The 24,183-nt window shown below is 70.0% G+C and overlaps 1 protein-coding gene across 2 annotated transcripts in view; it reads left to right on the plus strand.

Moving 5' to 3' along the window:
* Positions 1-3,344: 3,344 nt before the first annotated feature.
* DNAJB6 (DnaJ heat shock protein family (Hsp40) member B6) overlaps positions 3,345-24,183 on the plus strand; it is a 32,332-nt gene continuing 11,493 nt past the window's right edge. Inside the window, exons 1-8 of one of the 2 annotated variants that reach the window (XM_037516503.1) lie at positions 3,346-3,402; positions 12,255-12,343; positions 14,319-14,428; positions 15,694-15,753; positions 16,378-16,488; positions 22,075-22,206; positions 23,202-23,343; positions 23,661-23,731. In XM_037516503.1, coding sequence (XP_037372400.1) covers positions 12,279-12,343; positions 14,319-14,428; positions 15,694-15,753; positions 16,378-16,488; positions 22,075-22,206; positions 23,202-23,343; positions 23,661-23,731 — 691 coding nt within the window. In that variant the 5' untranslated portion in view covers positions 3,346-3,402; positions 12,255-12,278. Of the gene's footprint in view, positions 3,403-12,254; positions 12,344-14,318; positions 14,429-15,693; positions 15,754-16,377; positions 16,489-17,998; positions 18,125-18,820; positions 19,286-22,074; positions 22,207-23,201; positions 23,344-23,660; positions 23,732-24,183 lie in introns of those variants that run through there. The other variant, XM_037516510.2, reaches the window with a different exon arrangement.

Below are 24,183 nucleotides of genomic sequence, written 5' to 3' on the forward strand. Positions count from 1 at the left end.
GGGCACCGGCGGGCAGCGGTGTCCACTCTGGCGTGGGCAGTGGGCACGACCCCCAGTGGGGAGAGCTGGGTAGGCTCAGCGTGCGCAGCCGGAAGGAAGGTTTTGAAATGGGGGTGCCCGGGGAAAGTGGGTTCCAGGTCCCCGCCCCACCCAAGGAGGGTGAGCTGAGCGGGGAGGAGAAGCCGGGGGGAGGCGGGGAAGGAGGGAGGGGCGGGAGGAGCCGGGGAGCCCAGGAGCAGAGGCCTGTGGCCAGGCCACCCCGGCTTCCTGGTCCCGGACGGGCCGGGACCCACGGGGGTGAGCCCGGGGCAGGGGACGGGGCCGCGGTTAGGGTGGTTTTGATGTTGCTCTTTTCCTCCCAGACTTGTCTGTTCTCACCCTCCGCCGCGGGTCCCGCCGGGGCGGGCCGAGACCGGCCGGCTGCGGGCCCCGCGGCCCTGCTCTGGGCCACCCCTGTGGGGCTGGACACGGCCCCGGGAGGGGAGGGGCGACTCCCGGCGCGGGATTTGGAGACTCTCTTCTTCCCCTCGCGGGCCCCACCGCGACGGTGCCGAAGCCCCTTCCCGCGCCCGGCTCGCGCCCCAGAGCATCGTGGCTCCGCGCGGCGCTCCCGGCCTTCTCGCCGCCATCGGCCCCGCAGCTCTGCCCTCGGATGCCCGGGCGGGCGGGGAACGCAGCCCCTCCCGCGGCCACCGGGCCCTCCCGGAGCTCCCGAGGACAGGACGGCGCGGCCCCAGGGCCCGGGCAGGGGCCTGACGCCGTCTCCACGCCAAGGCGCCGGCAGGGTGAGCGGACCCGCCCCCGGGCGCCCTGGACGCGCACCCGCGCTGGCCCGAGACCCGGACGCGCGCGCCGGCTCGGCTTCGCGCCCCGTCCGCTCCGGCCTCCGGCCTGTGCCGGCACGCGGGCCGCCGCCCGTCCATGGCAGGCCGCGCCGTGGCCCTCGCAGCGTCCGGCGCGTGTGGCCTGCTCCGCCGCCGCCCTCCGTGTGGTGCCGCCCGCACGGCAGCTCAGTCTTGTCTCGGCGGCTGGTGGCGGGAAGCACAGCCGGCCGTTTGGGGGATCGGGGGCGCCCTCTCCCCGCCCGGTGACGCTCTCCCGTGAAGCACCCAGTCACCTCTCCCGGCACGGGCAAGCGCCCAGCCTTCCAGGGCTGACCCCCGGGGGCTGCCGCCGCCCGAAGCTTCGGCACCTCCTGGGGGACCCACAGGAAAGCAGCAGCAGGAGGCGGGCAAGTCTGGGACGAGAGTGCCGTGTGCTTGGAGGCGCTGGCTTGGGAGAGCGGGGTCCTCGCGGTCACTCGCGAAGGTCTCCCCAGCGCCCCCTCCCCGCGGCCGGCGAGGCCCCGGCGAGCTTCTCCTGGGGGAGACGCCGGCTGAGGCCCCGGGCGGGGAAAGGCCGCCTGCACGGACGCCGAGGGGGCGGCTGCCCCAGGGGCCGTGGGGAGAACCCGGCGGCGCAGCGCAGGCCGCGGGCGGGCAGGAGGCGGCCCTGGAGGGGGAGCTGGCCAGGAGAAGCCCCCGCGCGGGCGGGCAGGAGGGCCGTGCCCCGCGCCGGGGCCCAGGCTGCCCCGCACCGTCCTCTCTCCGGAGGGCTCGCTCCTCCCGGGCGGCCTGTTGGCTGCGGACGGGGCGACGGTGCAGCACCTGACAGGGCCGGAGACTCCCCGAGGCCTCCTCTCCGCGTCTTGCCCTCGGGGCTGCGCTCCTGAGGCCACAGCGCCGGCCGCCTGCGCCGGCCGGGTCCGAGCTCGCGGACCTGGGCGCTGGCGCCTGAGGGGCGCCGTTCCTTCCTGCAGCGGGTGGGGGGCTGTGCTCGCCCCCGCCCGCGCCCCCGCCCGCCCGCAGCGCCCGGGCCGGTTCTGCTCCGCGGCGCCTCCTTCCCAGCTCTCCTGCCCGCACCCGCTCACCGCCGCGAGCTCTCGCGTGGGGCCTGGAGCCCCCCGCTCGGCAGACCCGCCTGCGCCCGCGCCCCCCGCAGTGTCCTCCGCCCGCTCCGCCCCCCGCTCCGGCTCTGGGGACTCCTCCGACCCCGCCTCCGGCCTGCGCGGCTCCCGGGTGCACCGACACGTATTTAGAAAAAAACAGGCTCTGAGAGAACGGGGCCCCGCCCGGCGCCGCCGGCCTCTCCCGAGCGGGGCGCTGACCCCCGGCGGTGCCGCCCGGGGCGCGGGGCGCGGCAGGCCCTGCCGGGGGAGGCTGGGCCCCGGCCCCGGCGGCTTCTGCCCCGCTGTCCCCGCAGGGAGGCGCCGCGTCCAGCCGGCCTCCCCCCGCGGACGCCCGTCCAGGCTGCAGCTGAGCCTGCGGACGCGGGGCCGGGGCCCGGCTGCGCCTTCCGAGGGCCGCGGGCCTCCGGCGGGGAAGCGAGTCCGCGGGTTTCGGACACGGCGGAAGCCTCGGGGCCCCGGGCCGGCCCTTGCGGGGCCCTGCGGCGCCGGGGAGGGGGGGCCGGCCGGGCCCCCCTGGCCGCGGCTGGGGGCGCCCCGGCTCTGCCGTCCGCCACCCCCGGCCCGGCCCGCAGCTCCCGGCCCGACCCGCGCGGCCGCCCCGGGCTGGACGCGCCGCGCGGGGGGGCGGGAAGGGCCCGGCCCCGCGCCCCCCCGCCCGCGGGCACCGCACACGCGCCCGGCGACCACCGCGGCCCCGGCGACCCCCACGGCCCCGGCGACCACCACGGCCCCGCGAGCCGGGGCGCAGCTCGGCCGGCGCGCGGTCCGGGCCGGGGGCGCGGGGGCGCGGGGGGCCCGGCGGCTCCGCGCTCCCGTCGGGCTCTCGGCCCCGCCCCGCCCCCCCGCCCGGGCCCGGGCTCGCCCCCCGCCGCGGGTTCCGGGGGCCGTCGGGCCGCCCCGCTCCCGGCCGCCCCCAGGCCCCGCCCGAGCGCGTTCCCGGCGCCCCCAGCGCCCCCCCGGCGCGGCGGGCTCGCGTCTCGGGGCTCCCGCGTCCGCCCCCGCCGTCTCGGGGAGCCCCTCCGCCCGCGCCCCCGTCCTCTCGGCACAAAAAAGGCGGGACGGGCGGCCGGCGGGGGGGCGGCTCCGGGGGCCCGCGCTGCGGGCGGCGCGTTCCCGGGGGGCGGCCGCTGGGGCGACCCCACGGCGGCCCGCGCGCGCGGGGGGCGGGGCGGGCGCGGCCGGGGCGGGGGGCGGGGGGCGGGGGGCGGGCGCGGCCGCCCGCGGCGTCTCTTCCGGGGGGCGGGGCCGGGACCTGCGGAGCGCGCGCCCCGCCCCCCGCGCGCGCGAAGCTTCGGGAAGGCGGGCGGGGCGGCTGCGCACGCGCGGCGTCAGGGCCGGGCGGAAGCGACGTGGGCGCGCGTGACGCGCTTCCTGTTTGTTGCCGAGAAGGAGAAAGGAGGCGAGTCGCGCCAGCGCCGCCCGCCGGAGCCGAGGCCGAGCCGGCGCCGTCCCGGGTGAGCGCGCGGGGCCGGGGCCGGGGCGGGGCGGGCGGCGCGTCCTCCGCGGGCCGTTGGGGCGGCCCGGGCGGCGGGGCCGGGGGGGCGGCGGGGCCGGCGAGCGGCGGGGCCGGGGGGGGCCGGGGGGAGCCGGGGGCCGGGGGGGCGGGGAGCCCGGGGGGCCGGGGGTGCGGGGAGCCCGGGGCGCCGGCGGGGCCGGGGGTCCGGGGTGCACGGGGCCGGGGGCCGGGGGGCAGCATCTGCTCGGCCGGGCCGGGCCGGCGGGTCCAGGGCGGCGGGGTCGGGGCGGCGGGTCGGGTCCCGGGTCCGCGGGCCGGGCCGGGCCGGGCCGGGAGCCTCGTGGGCGCCGCGTCGCCCCCGCCAGGCCCGCTGGCCCGGCCGCCGGCTTCGGGAGCTGCTCGGCCCGCCGGGTGCCTGCGGGGCGCCGCGTGTCCCCCGCTTCCCGAGGTCGGCCGCCGGGGGGGCGCCCAGGGGCCGGGGGCAGTTTGGGGGTGACCCGACGGCAGGGGCGGAGAGCGCCGGCAAAATGGCTTTGGGGGGCCGGCGCGGGGAGACCAGCCGGGGACGGGCCTGGCCGGCGGGAGTGGGCCGGGCCGGGCCGGGCCGGGCCGGGCTGCGGGCGGAGGCCCCCGCGGTCGGGTGGGGCCGGGGCCGGCAGTCCTGGGCAGGGGCGCGGCTGCTCCCGGGGCGGGGTGCGGGCGAGGGTCCCCCGGGGGCCGTGCGCCCGGCTGTGCCCCGCGGCCCCGGCCGGTGCGGCCGCCGCGTCCCCGGGGCCCGAGCCCGAGGCGCTGCTCCGGGGCCTCCTGCGCGGGGCGAGCGCCCCCTCCCGTGCGCGCCGGGGTCGGGGGGCCGCGCTGTCCTGGCCCGGCGCTGGCCCCGGGGTGCCGGCGGCGGGGCGGGTCCCCGCGCTGCGCTCCGGGGGAGAACCGGGGCCGCCGGGAGGCCCTGCGCTCGCGCCCCGCGCATCTGGTGCGGGCTCCGGGCGGGCGGCCCGCGGGCTCCGGGTGGGGTTCGCTCCGGGGGGAGGCGGGAGCCGCGGGCCGGGCCGGGCGTCCTCCGGGGTTGTGGCCGGGGGTCTTCCAGCCCTTTGGGCCCGCAGCCCTCCCGGCGGGCCTCCGGCAGCTGCAGGGTCCTGCCTGGGGGGTCTTTCTCCCCGCCCCTGCGCCCCAGAGCCGCCCCGCCTCTGGGCCTCGCCGCCTGCAGGGCGTCTCGCTCCCGTGTTCTCCCCCCGCCTCGACAGCGCCGCGCCCTGCGGTGCCCGTCCCGAGCCCGGTGAGGGGCTGCGATCCCGGGCTCTGCAGGGGGAGAGGCTGGATGCCGCCGCGGCTCAGGGTCCTGCTCGGCAGGTGGTGACGCTGGTCCAGGCCTGGCCTGGCCTCCCGGGTTCTGAGGGGACGACGCCCCCGCTCAGCTCCTCCGGGGTAAGAGCGAATTTGTGACTGGATGGTGGGTGACGCGGGGTGACAGTCGCGCCTCTGCGAGGCCGTCCTGAGAAGCCGGCAGGTGACAGGACGGGAGCCGTCCCTGGAGGTGTCTCCTGTGTCTTGTGAAACTGCTCGATTTCCATTTTGTTAAGCGAACAGCGAACAGTATCGCGGGAGATTAGCTTGACGCCCCAAGATAAACACTGAAAAAAATGTTTTCTTTGAAATTCTTTTTTTTAAAAGATTCATTTATTTATGTATACAAGCCCTGGGTACAGTCAGGAGCACAGGAGGGGGAGAGGATGAGCCAGAGCGGGGAGCGGAGCAGGCAGAAGGACCGAGGTACACTGCTGAGGGGAGCAGTGGGCGGCAGGAGAGGTCTGCGCGCCATGCGGGACCCTCCTCCGGGGGCCGGGGAGCAGCCGGGGATCGAACCGGCGCCGCAGAGGCCGCGGGCAGCTTCGCAACCCAGCGCTCAACCGCTGCACCACCGGGGAGGCCCATTCTTTAAAATTCTTACTGGTTTCATTGAAGTAGTGTTTTTTGTTTTTTTGTGGGACCCTCGGCGCCGCCTGGGGAATGAACCGGCGCTGCAGAGGCTGCGGGCAGCCTACAGCCCAGCACTCAACCGCTGCGCCACCGGGGAGGCCCTCTTTGAAGTAGTATTTTAACTTGTTGATTTTTTAAACTAAGGACAAGGAAACGCGCCTTTAGTAGACACGGGGCCTCTTAAATTGTTGCTTAAATAGGGCCTCCCCAGTAGCACAGCGGGTTGAGCGCAGCGCTGTGAAGCTGTCCACAGCCTCTGCAGTGCCGGTTCGATACTGGCCAGGGAGCTGCCCACAGGGCGCAGCAGACCCCTCCTGTCTCCCCGCTGCTCCCCTCAGCAGTGTTTTCAGTCCCTCTGCCTGCTCTGCTCCCCGCTCTGTCTCTGGTGAATCCTCTCACCCTCCCGTGCTCTGGCCTGCACCCCAGTTCTTGTATAAATAAAAAAATGTTGCTTAAATAATGAGCGGCAAGGCCTCCGTGGTGGTGCAAGGGTTTAAGCACAACACTAAGAAGCTGTCTGCAGCCTCTGCAGCATGAGTTCGATCCTCGGGCAGCCAGGGAGCTACCCACACGGCGCGGCAGACCTCTCCTGTCTCCCCGCGGCTCCCCTCAGCAGTGGGTTTCAGTGGATCTGCCTGTTCTGCTCCCCGCTCTGTCTCTGGGGAGTCCTCTCATCCCCCGCACCTCTGGCCTGCACCCAGTTCTTGTATGCACAAATATTTAAAGAAAAATGAGTAGCCGTCTGCAGGTGGGCGATTGTTCCCCTTAAAGCTCCATTTTGGTCTTGTCTCTGGCCCGCAAGGGACGGAGCAATCTTAGTAACCTGCGCAAGGCTCTTAGGCAGGGAGACTCGGGAGAGGCGGGGAGTGTCCCGCGTCTGGGAACGCCTCGTGGTGACTGAGAGTTGGGATGTGGAGAGTCAGGTGATCTCAGGCCCCTGGCAGCGTGTCCACACGCGGGCCTGAGCTTGACGGGGGCGGGGAGCTGTGGGGCCCTGGGCGGTGTGTTTGTCCCCGTCGCCTCGGGCACGCACAGCCCTTGGGCACGAGGACCGTCTCCCAGTGTTCCCTGAAGTGCCATCATCTACGAAGTTAGAAGGGGCCGGTTGAACTGTGCACGAAACCTGGGCTTTTGGCGCCAGCTCCCCGCGGAGCGCCTCCGCTAGCCCAGGCCCGGCCTGGTGCATTATTTATAGTCGGCCGGCGGGAGCTAAGGTTTCCTGGAGGAGAACGGGACGCTCGGCACCGCCCCTGAAGGCTCGCCCTGCCCCGCCCTGCGGATGACGGTGGAGGGTGGCTCAGTTCCCGCCTTTCCCCAGGCCCACTGCAGTCGCCCCTCTTTGTCCCCCAGGGGTCATGTCTGTCTGCCGCGCCCCATCCGTGGGGCCCTTAGTCTGCGCTGCTTCTGCGAGTCTTGGCTGTGCCACGTCTGTCTCGGAGCAGGCGGCGGGGGTGGGCGCGGGAGGGGGTTGGCTCGCGTGACGTTCAGGAGCCTGGGGGGGGTGGGACATCGGCTTGGGCCCGGCCTGTTTCCCCAGGGCGAAGGCAGGTCTGAGACTTGAGGAGTGGCCTGGGCCCGCCTGCTCTTAGGGGCTCTCGGGTCCCACCATGGGGCTGCACGCCCTGCTTCCGGGCTCTGCACTTCGGCTGGGGTGTGGCTGAAAGGCGCCCGGTGAAGCACAGCAGGGGAGACAGACACCCCACGACCCGCCGTCGCCGGAGGACGCGTCCGGGGCAGAGACGGTGGGATTCGGCGCTGGTTGGAGACGGGGTGCTGGGGAGCCCGGGTCGCTGAGGGCCTCAGGTCTGTGCGGGCCGAGGTTGACCTTGACGCAACAGTGTTTCTCTGCCCCGACCTTGGGAGCGTGCGCGCCCCAGAGACCAGAGAGCCCCGTCCCTGGCCGCCCGTGGTGGCCACCTGCTCCTGGGGGCAGCCCGGCGGGGGGCAGAGGCCCTGCTCGGGAGCTGCCGCAGGTCTGGCTCGTGTGACCTGCCGGGCCGGGTGAGCATTCCCGCTGGAGTGGACGGCGGCCCCGGCCGGAGTCCCCCCTCGCCTGAGCTGCCTGTGAGCCCTGCGGGTCGCGGCCTGGCGGGACCTTGGACCCCTGGGCGCGTGCTCCCCTTGCGCCGCCTGGGGTGCCCCGCCGGCTGCCTGCGGCTCACCCTGACATGCCGCTGGACCTGGCGCCCCTCGTGCCCGCGGTCACTGCTGCTCCGCGGTGGAGCGGGTCGGAAGTGGGCGCGGGGAGACTGCGGGGTCACGTCCCCGAGACAGGCGGTCGCTGCCTTCCCCCTGCGCAAAAGTGCTTCCTCCCAGCCCCGCCCCTCGCCCCAGAGGGGATCTGGGCTCCCCGGCTCTGGCGGGGGTGGCGGTGGGGCGGGTGCTGACCCCAAGGGGCGTGAGCAGCCCAGTCGGGATCCTCAGGCTGTCCCTCTGCCCCAGGGAGGGCCTCCCCGTAGGAGGGCGCGGGGCCTGTCGCCAGGCTTTCCCCAGAATGGCCTGCCTGAGCCGGGGCCTTTCAGGGCCTCTGCCTGCGGGTCGGGGTGCAGACCTGCCCTCGCGCCTGGTCTCTGCACCGAGAGTCTCTGCTTTGGCGACTTGTCCTGGATTCTTTTTTTTTTTTTTTTTTTAAAGGATTTATTTATTTATTTACACAAGCGCTGGGTACAGTCAGAAGCGCGGGAGGGTGAGAGGATCCACCAGAGCCAGAGCGGGGAGCAGAGCAGGCAGAAGGACCGAAGGACACTGCTGAGGGGAGCAGCGGGCGGCAGGAGAGGTCTGTGCGCCATGTGGGACCCTCCTCTGGTGGCCGGGATCGAACCGGCGCTGCAGAGGCTGCGGGCAGCCCAGTGCTCAGCTGCTGCGCCACCGGGGAGGCCTGTCCTGGATTCTTCTAAATGTTCTTCTTAAGAATCGGCAGGGACCGTGCTCACGCTGGGGGTGTGGGGTGCCGTGCACGTGGCAGGTGGTCACCACGGCCCTGCTGGCCAACGCACCCACGTTCAGGGGTGCCTTAGTAGTCAGTTCTGGGCATCCCGTCCCCAAGCTGCAGCAAGGAGGCCGCGCTGCCGAGCCAGCTCCACTTGTGCGGCTTGTGCGTCCCCCCGTCCCCGCAGGCCCCCCACAGCGTGTGCACATTTTGTCTACCTCTCTGGCGCTCAGGTGAGCTTCGATGCCGCTGACCTCCGTGACTTGGCTCTCAAAGTCCTCACGCCGAAGGTCGCTGCGTTTGGAGGAGGAGGTGCGGTGGTGGTTTGGTCAGCGGGACTAGGCTGACCGGGGCTTTCCACAGCGGTCGCATGACATGCCTGGGTCTGCTCTGCGGGGCTGGCGTGGGGCAGCACCGCGTCTCCGTGGAAAGAATGAAAGGTGGTGATTCCGTCTCTTCCCTAACAGCAGGCAGTTCGGAGGCGGTTCTGCTCTTCCAGCTCCGTCCGCACTGGGCGGTTGCGGTCAGCCCGCCCCAGGCCGGCCTGGCTGTCCCGGCTCTTCCCTGTCCTCGCCGCGCGGTGATTGGACACCTGACCTTTAGATTTATTTTATTTATTTACTCACAGAAGAGCTGGGGCGCAGGCCAGAGGTGTGGGGGTGAGAGGACTCCCCAGAGACAGAGCGGGGAGCAGAACAGGGGGATCCACTGAAACCCACTGCTGAGGGGAGCAGCGGGAGACAGGAGAGGTCTGCTGCATCCTGTGGATAGCTCCCTGGCCAGGAGTCGAACTCAGGCTGCAGTGGCTGCGGACAGCTTCACAGGCTGAGACTTAATTTGCTTTGTTGTTTTTGTTTTTGTGGGAGCCTCACCAGCAGCCACTAGGGGAGGCCCCAAGGCTGAGACTTAATTAACCCCTGCGCCACCAAGGAGGCGCCCGTCACCCCCGACTTAAGCTGCCTGTCTTCAGGGTGCCTCTACCTGAAGCTTCGTAAGTGAGCTTTCAATGCACCCGGCTCCTGTCCGCCACTGCCTAGAGCCTTCTGTTCACAGTCAAGCGCCCTAGGCCCTCTGCTGGTGGGAAGACGGTTCTCCACTGTCGCGCCTCCTGTCCTGAGGCCGCACCCCCACATGGGAGTCCCTCGTGTGACTTGCTGTGGCCCTTTTTTAAAGTTTTGGGTCTCCTTTGTTCATTTTTTTTAAACATTCATTTATTTATTCACACAAGCACTGGGCACACTCAGGAGCGCGGGAGGGTGAGAGGATTCACCAGAGCCAGAGCGGGGAGCAGAGCAGGCAGAAGGACCGAAGCACACTGCTGAGGGGAGCAGCGGGCGGCAGGAGAGGTCTGTGCGCCATGTGGGACCCTCCTCGGGTGGCCGGGGAGCAGCCGGGGATCGAACCGGCGCTGCAGAGGCCGCGGGCAGCTTCGCAACCCAGCGCTCAACCGCTGCGCCACCGGGGAGGCCCTGTTCGCTTTTTTATTGGGGTGGTTTGGTTTCCGACACTGTATGTCATTCAGAAGTCAGGGTCACCCCTTCAGGCGTCGCTGCCACGTGCTGTTGAGGTGTCTGAGGCGACAGCCTCCCCCCTGCAGGGAGTGGTGCTCACGTCGTGGTCAGTGCCCCGTCGACCCAGCACTGCCCTCGCTCAGCCGTCTGGGGTTGGCCAGCGCGTCTGTTTCCTGCTCAGCTGCCCCAAGGCTGGCGGAGTAGATGGGAGACCCGGACCTCGGCGCCACCTCCCCGTTCGCCGGGAGGAAGCGCGGTGACAGGACGATCGCAGTCAGGTGTCGGGGGGCCGGAGCCGGAGGCCAGCGTGGCAGGTGAAACCAGTGGGGCACCCCGTGAACTTCCCTGCCTGGAGGGCCCCGGGTGGCTCGTGGGGGCAGCGCGGAGGTGAGGCAATGACCCAGACTCGGAGCTCGGGCTCAGCCGTGTTCCTGGGGTGTTGGCTGGGAGAGCTGACACGCCGATGCTGCGGCCTCGTTCTTTTGGGCTGTCCCCAGAGCTTCGTGCTGGGCTCTGGTGGCCGCTCGGTGGGACCCAGCCTCGTTCTCCGGCGGACCTGTGAGGAGACGCGGGCCGCGGTCACCTGGCGCGGGAGGAGTGGCTGCGAGCCGGCCGCGGTGGTGGCGGGCAGCTGTGCGGCAGGCCGGGGGGCAGCCGGGGTGCTGCAGCGGGGCCCGGAGCGGCCGTTGCCATGCTCCTGTGCGGTGGGTGCTGGCGCTGCGGACGCTGGTTGCGCCGCGGAGGCCCCGATCTGGGGCGCCGAAGGGCCGTCTTCCCCCTGGAGCCGCGGGGGGCTCCCTCCCGAGCCACGCTGGGCTGGGGAGGCTGTGGGTCTCCCTCCCCCGGTGGGCGCCGTCCCCCGTCTTTTGAGAGCCTCGGGCCGGCTGCGCTTCGTGCCTTTCGTCCTGCGGGCGGCAGAGGTCACCGCGGTTGCGGTGTGTGTGGAGCCGCCGCTGGACTCCCTCCCGTCGCCCCCGTGCCCAGCCGGGCTTGCCTGTCCGCCAGCTTCCCCCTCTCGCGGGACGTGGGCCTCGGCTCACCTTGCACCTTTCCTGCCCCAGCGGGTCATCTCACCCGGCCCCCCGCCCCGCCCCAGGAGCTGGGGTGGGGGCGCAGCCGGCGTGGAGGCCGTGCTGTGTGTGGCCGCGCCTGCCGGTGTCAGCCCCTGGGCTGTGGGAGGCGGGTCCTGCGGCCCTTGGGGTGCAGCTGCCGGCTGGAGCGAAGCGGGGAGGGGCTGAGGTGCCACGGGCACGCCGGGGCCCTGGTGTCCGTGTCTGTGGAGCCCTGTCGTGGAGAGTGGGTGCTAGGGGAAGGCCTGCTGTGGGGGCGGGGCGAGGAGGGGTCTGCCCTGGTCCCGGCTGGGCCGTGCCCGCGGGTCGGCAGCCCTCGGTGGTGTCCAGAGAGCCCCGCTCGGCCCGGGCCGCTGCAGGACGGTGCTTGCGTTGTGGGCGCAGCCTCGGCCCCGGCTTCCCGGGCACTCACGGGGTAGGTGACGCAGCCGCGCTCTGGGTGGGGGGAGGCGTCCCTCCTGGCCGTGGCGTCCGTGAGGCCGCCTGTGCTGGGCAGAGCGGTTGGATGTGACAATCCGACGCGGGGTGTCGCGGGGGGCTGCGGTTCTGCGCGGGGCCGGGGGGGCTGGCGTGGGCGGCGTTTTGGTCTCCGGCTTCTAAAGCGACGTGGCTGGTTCCCTTTGGAGGCGCGTCCTCAGGCATCCCACGCGGGCCGCAGCTCGTGGCGCTCCCGTAGGGTCCGGAGCGGGCCGCCTCCTGGGGGTGGAAATAGGGCCGCTTTCCCCAGCGGCCTGCACAGCGGGGCCCTCACCCGCCGCAGGGGGGCCGGTCCACTCTCCGCGGCCCGGGCGGCCGCATCGGCAGGCGGCTTCCCGCTGGCGGGACGGAAGGGCCGCCGCGCTGCCTCTGGCGGGTGGAGATGGGCTTGAAGCCGGCCTGCACCCAGGCGTTCCCGTCCCTTCCCGGGACGTGCGCAGGCCCTGCTGGTCCTGCTGAGCTACCGCTGGGGTGTCCGCGTGGCCCCCACGCAGACCTCGGGGCCGGCGTGGAGCGTCCATGCCAGTGGCCCACAGTCTTGCCCAATGCCTGGCAGGAGCGCGCCAAGGGGCAGGGACGCTGACCGGAGCACCCCGAGAAACAGGATCCTCACAGTGGGGCTGTCAGCTGGTGGTCAAGTGGGCAGCGAGTCTCTGCCTCACAGTCACCTGTCAGTTTTATTTAGCGTGGACTATTATTAGGCCGCTTCAGGGCCACTTGCTCTGTATCAAGAAGGGCGTGAGGGCACGAGTCTTGGAATCAGTTCCTGGACAGGCCCCAGCCCGACGGGCTAGTGGTTAGTGCTGAGGTGAGCTGCCCCGCCCCCGTGCCCACCCCGCTTGGCCCTCACCCCTGGCAGGCGGCTGCTGACCGTGACTTGTCATTGCAGGACTCGCCCCAGCAGCCTGCGACCATGGTGGACTACTACGAAGTTCTGGGCGTGCAGAGGCAGGCCTCACCCGAGGACATCAAGAAGGCGTAAGTCTCTGCGTGTGCGGTGCTGCCGCGAGCCGGCCGGTGTCTGGCTGGTGACTCAGCGCCGCAGGCTGTGGCCGTCGCCGGTTAACGTGAACTCGAGACGGGAGAGGCCATCAGCCCCCGTGACCTGCCCGGGCCCACCCGTCACTGGTCGTTTGGGGATCGACCGGCCAGTCGGGTCCCTGTTGCTTTGCCTTGGGGCTCTGGTGCCGTTGCTGCTGCAGGGGCCAGAGCCACGCTGAGGGGGAAGGTGGGCCCCGCGGCACGTGGGCAGTGAACTTGAGGTGGCATTGGCCGGTGTGCTGGGGGGGGGGCACCTTGACTGGGGCGTCCACTTGGACTGTCCCGCCTGTGCCAGTGCAGCTGCTGTCAGGCCGCTGCCCCTTCTGCCTGCATCTTGGCCACGGGGCAGCCTCTGCTGCGGCTGGGAGCGGGAGCTGGGCGGTTCGTCGACTTGCAGTGACTCGTGGGGGCAGCCCGGCTGGGCTGCGCGGCTGCTCAGAGCGGCGCTGCTAGTCAGCACGTCCGCAGGAGCTGGAAGGTGGGCCCGGCGTGTGCAGAGAGAGGGCACGCGGCCGGGCGGTGGGGCCTGCAGGTGCAGAGGAGGGAGCAGCAGGAAGGATGGTTCGCCTGAGGGTGCCGACCAAGTCCTCGGCTGGGGGCAGACTGGCAGCAGCAGCTGGACGGCCTCGGCTGCGAGACTGAGTGGGCGCAACCTGCTCAGGCATGACCGGGCAGGCCAAGGATGTGCCTCTGGGTTTTGTCACCCGTGGGCCGGGTTTGAGCATCCCCACCCACGGCCGGGAAGCGCGCGGGGCACATTGGCCACGGCATCGGGCGCTGCGTGCTCGCTGCTGGGGGCCTTCAGGAGGGGTCTGCCTTCCCGTGGCTGTGTCTCCTGGTGACTCTGAAGCGGGAGCTCAGATGTGCTGTTCCCTTGGAAGAGGCTGAGTTTCCCCAGTGGGTGCCGACGTAGACGAGGGCCAACCCCGGCACCGCGTGAGCAGGCTGTGGCCCGGCAGGCCCTGCTGTGGGCAGTCCTTGCACACCCTTGCCTGGGCCCGGACGGGCGTGCTGCTCCCTGCCCGGCACGCCCGTGGTCCTGCCCCTGCTGGCTGCGCAGCCCCCTCCCCCTGGGGCCGCTGGGGCCGGGCCTGGGCTGGAGGCCAGCATGAAACCGCGGCACTTGACGCCACGTCTTGGGTTTCTGAAACCGCCAGCGTCTTTTCCAGAAGCTGGGCATCGAGGCGGCTGGGCTCGCTCGCATTTCCTCCTTTCACCCGCGTCCTGGCGCGGACCGGCTCTCTCCTGCTGGGCTTCCGCGCAGCCTTCCGAAGGCGCGTCCGGGCCACGGTGACGCAGTCGGGCCTGCCTGGGAGCGGGCTCCGGCTCGGCGGGGCGGGCGCGTTAGGTCTAGGGGCTTGGAGAGAGCGCTGCGGTTAGAGCGCCCCGCGCAGGCTTACCGCAGCGCCGTGGCGCCTGTTGCGGGGTGCTCTGGCTAGCCTGACTTGGGGGGGCCTGGGGGGGCCCACCCGTCCCTCTGCAGCACATGCCCGTCTAACTGCTTGTGTGTTGCTGTTTAGAGGAGGTGCTGTGTGTTCTGCTCTCTCTCTAAGAGCATGTGACCGTTGCCTTCCTTGGGGCCTGGGAGCCGGGGCGGCTTCGTGGGAGGCGCTGGGGGGGTTGGCTCTTTGGGCCGGGGGCCTCACTGTCACTCAAGGGCTCAGTTGTGAGAAACTCCGTCCGGGGGTGAGGACACAGGACCAGGCACCTGAGTCTGAAACCACCGAGACTCCCGCGAGGCCTACTCGGCCACCGCGCCCTTCTTTGCGTGCACTTAGCCCTGGCCCGGGAGCCCCCGCCACCTCGCAGACACATGGGCTTTTCCGTCTCTAGGTGGCTGATGCTGTGCTCCTAGGTGGTGCCTACGGTGTGGGGTCGGGGTGTGCTCAGCACCCTCCTTCCTCTCTTCCAGGTACCGGAAGCTTGCGCTGAAGTGGCACCCAGATAAAAACCCTGACAATAAAGAAGAAGCAGAGAGAAAATTCAAACAAGTAGCTGAGGCTTACGAGGTGCTATCAGACGGTGAGTCGGCCTCTGCAGCGCGGCGGCTTGGGTTAGGCTGGCTGAGGGGGGCCTTTCCTCAAGGACAGGGCCCCTGCGGGATGGACCCGTGGTCCTGCTTCAGCAGGTGGCGAGTGGGTTGGCTCTGGCGCTGGAAAGGACTCGCTTCATCTCAGGAAACAGGGAATGAAGCCTGTTGGCCGACGGCAGGTTCTCCCGCCCCAGGGCGGGCACTCGGGGAAGGGCCACTGTGGGCTGGGGCAGCCAGCAGCCTCCTGGGGCGGAGGAGACGGGCGTGCTGGGCCTGGGATGGAGAGAGCAGGGTGGACCTTGCTGGGAAACTGGGAGCTGTGGACGGCCCTGGCCGAGAAGCAGGGCCGAGGCACGGGCACCGGGAAGGTCAGACGCGGCGCCAGGACGCTCGCTGTGCTGTGTCTCTCTGGGTTAGGCCGATGTTGAGGACATTTGTGACCCTGGGGTGAGAGCCGATGGCCACCCCTGCTGCAGGGTTGCGGCCGCCCTCTCTTGCCTCACCTCTGCCCCCTGCTCGCCGGCTGCGGACGAAGCCCGTCCCGTGCTGGCCTCTGAGCGGGCGTCCCTGCCTTGGGCCATCGGTGAGGTTTTCCGGCTGGACTGGCACCGCGCCGTGGGCCTGGTCACCTGTCTGCCGGCGGCCCAGCTCTGGGCTGCAGAGCGTGCGAGGAAGCCGTCTGAGCTCATGGGGTCACACGCCCCCAAGAGGCCGGTTCTTTTTTTAAGTTTTCGATTTTCCAGGTGCTCCTGGAACAGTAGCCCCAGTTGGGCTGCTGGGGTCCCCCTTCACAGGTCCACGACCCCCGTCTCTCACCACATGAGGCCTTGTGGGGCCGTGTCAGGCGCTGGGTGTGTCAGGAGCCTCTGAGCAGCCGCGGTGCAGCCCCGGCCTCCGGAGGGTCAGAGGCGATGGCGCCTCCCGGCGGGCCAGGCCCTAGGTCTGCTCAACCCGCGCCCTCCCCTTCCGCAGACCTCGCCCCGGGGGCTTTGGAGCAGGAAACGCATTTCCCGCTGCCTGCGTGATGTGCATTGGGTGCCGGTGAGCTGCTCTGTGTCTGGTCGCCAGGCTCGGAGAGCTGCTGCGCTCCGCAGGGGCGAGGTGCCCGGGCTTCGCCGCCTCCCCGTGGGTGTGCCGGCCTGACTCCTCGGAGTCCAGGGGTGCCGCGGCCGGTTCTTCGGCTCGCAACTTGGGAAATGAGCTTTAAGGGGGCAAGAACTTGGGTCTTTCCTGACCTTTCTCCTTCTGTTCGTAGCTAAGAAGCGGGACATCTATGACAAGTACGGCAAGGAGGGCCTGAACGGCGGAGGCGGAGGTGTGTGCGCGGCGCTGCCGGGCGGGGCGGGCCCTCCGGGGGGCTGTGTGGGGAGGGCACGGCACGTTGGGGGCGTGAGGAGGTAGTAGCACTTTTGTGAAACCAGAATGCCGCCGGTGACGGGCTTTACATAGGCGTCACGACCTTCCTGCAACGACTCGTGGAGAGGCTGTGCCTGAAGGTCCATTCCCGCCTAGTGCCGGCACCTCCTGGGGGACGAGGAGACATTTAGCTCAAAAACCTCGAGCATGCGCCTCATGGCAAGCCCTGGGCGGGTGCTTGCGTGGACGGCCTGCAGTGGCCCGTCCCGCCGCCGCCTCCGTGGGTCCTGGGGGTGGGCGCCCGCCCCGGCCCTAGGTCCGCCGGCGACCGTGCTGCGCTCGGGTCGTGTAAACTTAGCGAGCGGGAATGTTGAGAAGCTGTCCAGGAGCCTGCTGGGCGCAGACACGGAGTTCAGGATTTACAGCTTCCGTCAAGATTGGCCTCGTCTTTGGTTTTAGACACTCGGGTTTACAAAATCTTTTTTTTTTTTTTGGCGAGCTTCCCGTGACGCCCCGTCGTCAGGCAGTTGCCTGGAAACGCGGCGTTCACGAGGCGATTCGTAAACTCTGCTTGCTTGTGCAGGAGGAAGCCACTTCGACAGCCCGTTTGAGTTTGGCTTCACATTCCGTAACCCGGATGACGTCTTCAGGGAATTTTTTGGCGGCAGGGACCCGTTCTCATTCGACTTCTTCGGTAAGTCCGTTGCCTCCCCCACCAGCGGCCTGTGGCGCTGCTCCCGCGGCCGCCCGCCCTCCCGGAGGTGTCCCGCGGCCACGGCGCGCACGCCCACACAGAGGCTTTCGCACGGTCCGCCACGTGTGGCCCCGGCCCCTCGGCCCTCTCCGCAAGGCTGGGGCTCCGTGTGGGCTGCGGTCGGACGTGCAGCTCTGCCAAGACGGAGCCCGGGCCGTGCTGGAACGGCTCTTGGAGTTCGCAGCAGCGGGTGGCCTTCGAGGACCTGGCGCTGCTGCCCTTGCCCCATTGACAGCCGGGTCGACAGCCGGGTGTGACCTGCGATGTGAGGACGGCCAGTGCCCTCCCGCCGCTGCCCCGGTCCCGGCGTCAGGTCCCGCGTGTCTGGACTCGGGCCAAGTCGGCGCTCAAGGTGGCGTCTCCCTGGGGTGTTGTCGGGTGCAGGGTGTGACTCGGCAGCCAGGTGCATCTGTGTTTCACTGTGTGGGCGCACCCTGTGTTAACCCCTTGTTAAGAGGCCACGAGAGACCACCGCAGCCCCTCGGGGAAGAAGCAGCAACTCTGGCTACGAGTAACGGGGAAGCGAGCAGACTCCTGCCCCCTGGGGCGCAAAGAGGAACGCTCACCCCCGCGCCGGTAGGTACGGAGTGCGGATGGGAGCAGAGGCCGCCCGCTGTGGTCTGCTCGCTCGGAGAGTGGCTCTGGGAGGGCGGCTCCAGCGCGGACTTGTGCTCCCACCCGCAGGTCTGGCAGCGGAAACAAATAGGGTATTTCCAGTCGGGGCGCAGACAAGACTGACTGTGACCTCGTGAGACCTTGTTTCACCTGCCGCCCTGCACGTCACAGGCCTGGGAAGGGCTCCCGGAGCGTGACATGCTCCCCCCACACCGGCTTTCACGTGGGCGGCAGCGTAGTGCGAGGACACGACAGCTTGACCCCCTTGCCTGTCATGAAAGGCACTTTCGTGTCTCATCACAGCCTCCAGCGTGGTCTGGAGGTTTTGCTTTTGGGGCGCAGGGCAGAGTTGGGTGAAATCCTCTTTGTGGAATGCCTGCGCCTCCTGGGGCCAGACCAGGAGGACACAACCTGTGGCCGCTGGGCCTCGGGTCCCGGCACGGGCGGCCAGCAAGGCTGGGGGCTGACTGTGAGCACCAGGATGGGCCTCCTAAATCACTCTTAGGCTCTGACGGGATTTTAAAGGGAGAGTAACAGGAAATACCCGGGAGTGGTTGAACCGTAGCCAGGTGTTGGATTTTGGGGGGAGGCCCGATGGCCGGCTTGGCGTCCTCGCTGAACATGGATTTCCTTGAGCAGTTCTCCCCGGGATGTGGGGGATCCTGACCTCCTCACTCAGACCTTTTAACTCGCGGGGCTCGTGTGGAGGGAGACGTGTCGGGTGCCTGCGCCTTCTTGAGGGCTGCAGGCGTGAGCACAGGCTTGGGTGCTCCTGCCTTCCACGCAAAGCCCCCCACCCCGGCTTGCGCGTGACGCCTCTCACCCACCCTCGCAGGTGTGCTGGGGGACTTCCGCTTCCAGGCGCTCAGGATTTACACGCAGGAAAGGCAGCTGCTCCACGGCTACTACCTGTATGAGGTGACGGTGGAGCCTGCGGGCAGCGCGTCCAGCGTGGACTCGCGTGAGTGCAGGCTGGGCTCCGCCGCGCGCTGCTCGGGCCCCTGTCACAGCAAGGGCTTGTCTTTGAGCTGACCGCATGGCCCGTGGTGGCCCTGTTCTGGCTGGAAGAAGCAGTCCAGAGCCTCCGGAGACCGTTGCGGCCTTTCCATTTCTTAGCCCGTACGGCCCGTGTTGCCGTCAGCCTCCCCGCAGCGGCCTTGCGAGCCAGAGAGCCCGGGGAGTAGAGCGGGACCCGCCGGGCACGGAGGAGGTGCGGGAGGGACGAGCTCCTCCCAGAGAGGGTGTCCAGGGAGGCCCTCTGCCCAGCACTGCATGTGGCCCTGGAGGGAGGGCCGGGCCGTTTGCCCACTCACGGGAGATCCGTGAGGCCCGCTGAGCCAAAGTTCTTTAATGAGCCAGGCGGACGGAACCAGCTTTTGGAGGAAAGTTGGTTGGAAAAATCAGGGAGCGGAGGCTGTGCTCACACGGGGCCGCGCGGGGCAGCCCTCGTGTCCCGGGGCGCTCGCCCAGGGCCTCCTCGCTGGGGCCTGGGTTCCCTTCACGGGGCTCTTGCCTTGGAGGCCGCCGTGAGGGAACAGGGCCTTGCGGCGGAGTCGCGGTGCAGACGCAGGGACGGCAGCCGGCCGGAGGAGGCGCAGGCGCCGGCGCCGTCTCGGCCCGTCTCAGCCCCCCGTGAGCCGGTTGCTTTGCTCCTCAGGCTTGGAGGAGGTGGCCGGCGAGGACCTGGAGCCGGGTGAGGAGCTAGAGCAGCCCGGCTGTGAGGACAGCCCGAGCGAGGCGAGCAGCGAGGCGCCGGGCGTGGTGTCCAGCGAGGAGCTCGAGCTGTTCAGTGAGGACGAGCCGAGCGAGGCCGGTAGCCAGGGCCAGGGCGAGCCCCCCAGCGAGGAGCTGGAGGGGGTGTCCAGCGAGGACGGGGCCAGCCTGGGGGACGGGGACGGGCTCAGCGAGGACTGCGAGGAGCTGCTGAGTGAGGAGGAGCCCGGCGGGCAGGAGCCCGGGTGCTGCTGGCCCCACGGGGGGGCCCGAGACCTGTCTGGGCACAGCCCCCCTGCGCGGCGTCGGAATAAAGAGTTTGTTCTCCCCTGGCTCAGGCTGTGCTTGGTCAGAGGTGCCTGAGAGACGCGGGGCTGCGGTGTCCTGGCCACACCAGACTCTGGCCGTGTGCCCTCTGCGGGAGCCCACCTGGCGCGAGCGGGCGGCGGGCGCGGCGCGCGCTGTGGTGAGGCCCATGGTGGCCTGGGCCGTGCATTGCTGGCCCCTGCGGGCCCGTCTGCCCACTGTCCCTCTCGGGAGACTGGGTTAGGTCCCGCCCCCGCGGGCCCTTAACCAGATCAACCTCGAAGACCTTGTTCCCGCCACGCAGCCAGCGGCCGGGGGGCCAGGCCTCCACGGCCGTCGCGCTCGCCACAGCCTGTCTGAGGGGAAGCAGCAGGTTTCTTAGAAGCAGCAGGTTTGTAACGGGAAGAGGAGCGTTCCTAAGAGCGTAGACGTTCTGAGAGGAAGCGGCAGTTAGAACCGGGCGCTGGGCAGTTAGGCGTGACGGGGCGCAGCCCCACGTGCGCCCGCAGCAGCCACCTTGCTGAGGAGCCGCGGGCGGCCCGGAGACGCCAGAGCCAGGGGGCCGGGCGTGTCGTGAGCCTGCGCGGCCCTGGAGCAGTGGGCATGTGAGTACCGCGTCGGGGCAGGGCGGGAGGCGCGCCGGCCAGGTTTTCCTGGAGAGCCTCCGGTGTGGGCACCGTTGGAGAACTTCTGGGACGTGGCGCTGGCGTCATCTAAGGCCCGGGCTGGTAAATGGCGGTGGCGGCTTCGCGAGTGATTCTCCGCCGTTCCGGCTGTGATGCGAAGGGTCGTCCCGGGCGCGATGGGCTTGGTGCTCCCGCCCCCCAGCTGGCGCCCAGGAACGGGCACCTGGAGCTCCGGGAGCCCTCAGCGGCCCTTACCCGGCCGGTGGCCGGGGGGCTGTGCTGGGTCCTGGCACCGTGGGCCTCGCCCTCCGTACCTCCTTCGGAGGGCCTTGGCCCCTGCAGCAGGCGCGCCCCCTCAGGGGAGTGTGTCCGGCTCCCTCACCAGGCCGGGCAGCCGCGGGAGGGGCGGCCAGGCAGGTGATGATAGCGGCAAGAGGCGGGGGCGCGGCACCCCGGCCCACCTGGCGCTGTTGCCACCGCGGGATGCCTTTCTGAGGCCCCAGCTGGGCACGGCCTCTTTCGGAGGATTTGGATCCAGGCTCTGCTGCGGGTCCTTGGCGGGGAGAGGCGTGTGCGCGTGCAGCTCCCCGGTGTCACCGGAGGCACGTTTCGTGGCGCGGGGTGCTGTGCGCTTGTGGGCCGAGGCTTTCCGCGCGCTTGCTGTCAGCGCAGGGGTGCCGGGCACTGGCCCGCCAGGGGCAGGTGCTCCTCGCCCGCCCCCCAGGCGTGCCCGGCGCTCGGGCTGTGCTGTGGATTGGCTCCTGTTGGTGTTGACGCTGTCCCTGCTGCGCGGGTGGTTTCCCGCTCCTGAACGCGTGGGCGGCCGTGTTGTAAGGGCCCGTCGTGGGAGTGTGTCGTTCTGGTCTCGTCCGCGTCTCGGCTCCCCGGCACGCTCGGGCTGCAGGGCGGCGGGCTCTGAAGCCGAAAGGCCGCGTGCAGTGTGTCAGAAATGCCCGCGGCGCTGTCCGCACTTGCTGGGAGGCGCATTTCCGCCCGTGTCCCTGCTGCCGGGCAAGCCGGGAGTAAGCAGTGGCAGCGGCGGGCACCCCCTTCCTCTGATTACATGTTCCCCTGGACCCTCAGGCTTCTGTGCTGGCCGCAAGCGTGCAGGAAACTTACGTGATAATAACATTTCTTCCTAAGGGCCAGAGGTGAGGGGGGGGACCCCCCCCCCGAGACAGCGGGGAGCAGAACAGGCAGATCCACTGCCGAGGGGCGCGGTGGGGAGACAGGAGAGGTCCGCTGCGCCCCGGCCGGGGGTCCAGCTCAGGCCACGGGGGCTGCAGACGGCTTGACAGGCTGAGACTCAGCCCCTGCGCCCCCGGGAGGCCGACTTTTGTCACCTCTTGTGTTCAAATTCTGCCAGGTCTCCGCGAGTACCTGAAGCTGTCACTAGATGACAAGCATCCACGGACAAACAAGCCTTTTGAAAGGTCGGAAAAGGAAAAATACACGCGGCGCAGGCGGCACTGCCCCGGCCGTGCCCGCGGGGCTGGGCGGGCGCCCGCTGGTGACCCGGAGCCGGGGTGCTGGGTCTTGCTGCTTCCCGGACGGGGCTGCTGCTCCCCCTCCCGTGGCGCCTGCCTGGGAGCGTTGTTGCCACGCTCGTGGGTTCCTGCTGGCCTGGGGAGCGCGGCTGCTGGCAGCTATGTGGGCCGGGGCTCTTGGCCGCCACCCGGCCACGGGCCGGCCTCGCTTTTTTTTTTTTTTTAGTTTTTTTAAAGATTTGATTTATTTATGCACACAAGAGCTGGGTGGGGTACAGGCCAGAGATGCGGGGGGGTGGTGAGAGGATACCCCAGAGACAGTGGGGGACAGAACAGGCGGATCCACTGAAATCCAGGGCTGAGGGGAGCAGCGGGGAGACAGGAGGGTCTGCTGCGCCAGGTGGGAGCTCCCTGGGCGGCCGGGGGTGGAGCACGTGCCGCAGAGGCTGGGACAGCTTCACGGGTTGCGTGTTGACATCAGCCGTGTGGATCGCAAGAGGCGTCCGTGCAGGTCTGGGGCCAAACTTCCCTGCTGTGGGGCTTTGCACCTTCCCGGCAGCCCCGGGACAGCCTCGGGGGCGCCGTCTGCCAGGGCTTCCAGGAGCGGCCGAGTTGGAGGCCCTGGACTCTCCCTGAGCTTTCAGACAGCTGGGCGCCCCCGGGCGTGACTGCGGGAAGGCTGCCGTTTCTGAAGGGACGCGGCTCGACCAGGCTTCAGCCCGGCCTCCTCGGGAAGCAGACGCGCGTGACGATGACTCGGTGCCTCCGTTTGTTTCTAGAGGACCCATTCGAAGATTTCTTTGGGAATCGTCGGGGCCCCCGTGGGAGCAGGAGCCGGGGCACGGGCTCGTTCTTCTCTGCTTTCGGAGGGTTTCCAGCTTTCGGAGGCGGATTTCCTTCTTTTGACACAGGTACTGACCCCGCGTTCTGGCTTCACTGCGCAGAGGTCGCGCCGCTCAGCCGGCCCTCGGTCCGGGCAGAGACCTCTGCCGAGCGGCCTGCGCTTCCCACCCCCCGGGTGAGCGCTGTGCCCGGAGACCCGCTTCCCCGCTCACTGCTGCCACGTGTCCCTTCCCACAGCGCCAGCTGGGCGAGTGTGCTGCTCGGCGCGGGGGGGACCCTGAGGCAGCCCCCCTCCTGGCAGCCGGTCTGGCGCGGGCACAGGCTGTGGTGTTGGGCTGCAGCAGCCCCGGGCACCCTCCCTGGTGTGGCCGGCCTTCTGGAAGCAGTCCAGCCTTGGACTCTCGCACCGGAGAAACACGGTGATGGAGGGTCGAGCACCACACCCCTTCTGGTGTGTCCCCACACCCCTGTCCTCGCCCCTTGATCGGCCCGCAGTGCAGGGCAGTTTCTGAGGTGGTGTCCCCCAGCACAGCCCTCAGATGCCACGGCCCCCGCTGAAGGGGGGCCGCTGGCGGGAGAGGCGAGCAGAGCTGGTTGGAGACACAACAAGAGAACCTTGTCGGGAGACCCTGGGCTCACGGACTGGACACGCGCGGCCACAGCGCCTTATGCTTCCACACTGCCTGCTGCCAGCAGTGTCTGCGTGCGCCGGCCGCTCGGCCTGCAGCGTCCCGGGGAATGTGGGGTCGTGGGGCGTGGGAAGCGGGTCTGGCTCCCTCCATGTCCGTGGAGCCCATCAGGGCGCAGCGGAGAGTGAGCGCTGGTTTCATGTGCCTGTTCTGGAGCCGCCACGCACCCTGGGGGGCTCGCTGTGCGGGTTGTGGAGGCCGGGGTGTGCGAGCGCCCCGCAGACTGCGGGCCCTCCGCTTGCAGAGGGTCAGCGGAGATCGCCTCCCTGGACGTGGTGCCTGGTCCTGGCTCCAGCCCACTTCGGAGCGGTCTTGGGACGCGCTTGCTCCAGCGGCCGCGGCGGGCGGGTCTGACCGTGCGCTCTGTCCCGCAGGGTTCAGCTCCTTCGGCTCCCTGGGCCACGGGGGCCTCACGTCCTTCTCATCCACGGCGTTCGGTGGCAGCGGGATGGGCTCCTTCAAGTCCATATCAACATCCACCAAGATCGTCAACGGAAGGAAGATCACCACCAAGAGGTACCGCGCCCCCGCGCTTCAGGCGCTGGCGGCAACCCCTGCGGCCGTGGGGTGTGGGCGGGCGGGCGGGGCTGTGACCGCGGCCTTGTCCCCGGCCCGCGCTTGATGCCGCGGGGGGGGGGGACAGTCTTGCGCACAGCCGACTCCAGGCGTGTGTGACGCCGCGTGCCGTGTGCGCTCCGGGGACAGCGCCCGGCAGCTGTGGAGCGGCTCCTCCGCGCGTGGCGTCAGAGCGGGGAGCCACGTCCTTTCCACGGCACGCGCACCGCCTGTGTGGTCGCTTCAGGCCGGTTGTCTGACGGGGACTTTGCCCGCAGGATCGTGGAGAACGGCCAGGAGCGGGTGGAGGTGGAGGAGGACGGCCAGCTCAAGTCCCTGACGGTGAACGGTAAGGAGCAGCTGCTGCGCTTGGATAGCAAGTAGCCGCCGCCCGCCGAGCCGCAGGAGCGGTGTCCGGAAGAGCCCCGACGAGCCGCTTCCGCGCCCCCGCACCTAACCCGAGTGTTCACGGACGGCTCGCCGGGGCTGCCGCTGGACATAGACTTTTGAGTTTATTGTCGGGACCACGTCGTAGGACCATTATTTTGTCTTTAAGATTGTTGTAAATCTCTGTATGCACTTTGCTTTTTTATTAAACGTAATCCAAAGTGGCCGTGACTCTTTCGTACACTAACACCAGCACGGACCTGCTTCCCATTGTGTGTGAAACGTGGCCCAGCCGTGGCGCCTGCTGTGACGTGACGCTGCCCGGGGCTCGCCCCCAGGGTGGTTGCGGTTTTTCTCAGTGTTTAGATATTAACACGTTAACGGTGACACATTTCCGGGTTCTCCGCACGGAGG

The sequence above is a fragment of the Talpa occidentalis genome, unplaced genomic scaffold (genome assembly GCF_014898055.3).
Source record: "Talpa occidentalis isolate TD23 unplaced genomic scaffold, MPIMG_talOcc4v2.1, whole genome shotgun sequence".
In the NCBI taxonomy this organism is placed as follows: Eukaryota; Metazoa; Chordata; class Mammalia; order Eulipotyphla; family Talpidae; genus Talpa; species Talpa occidentalis.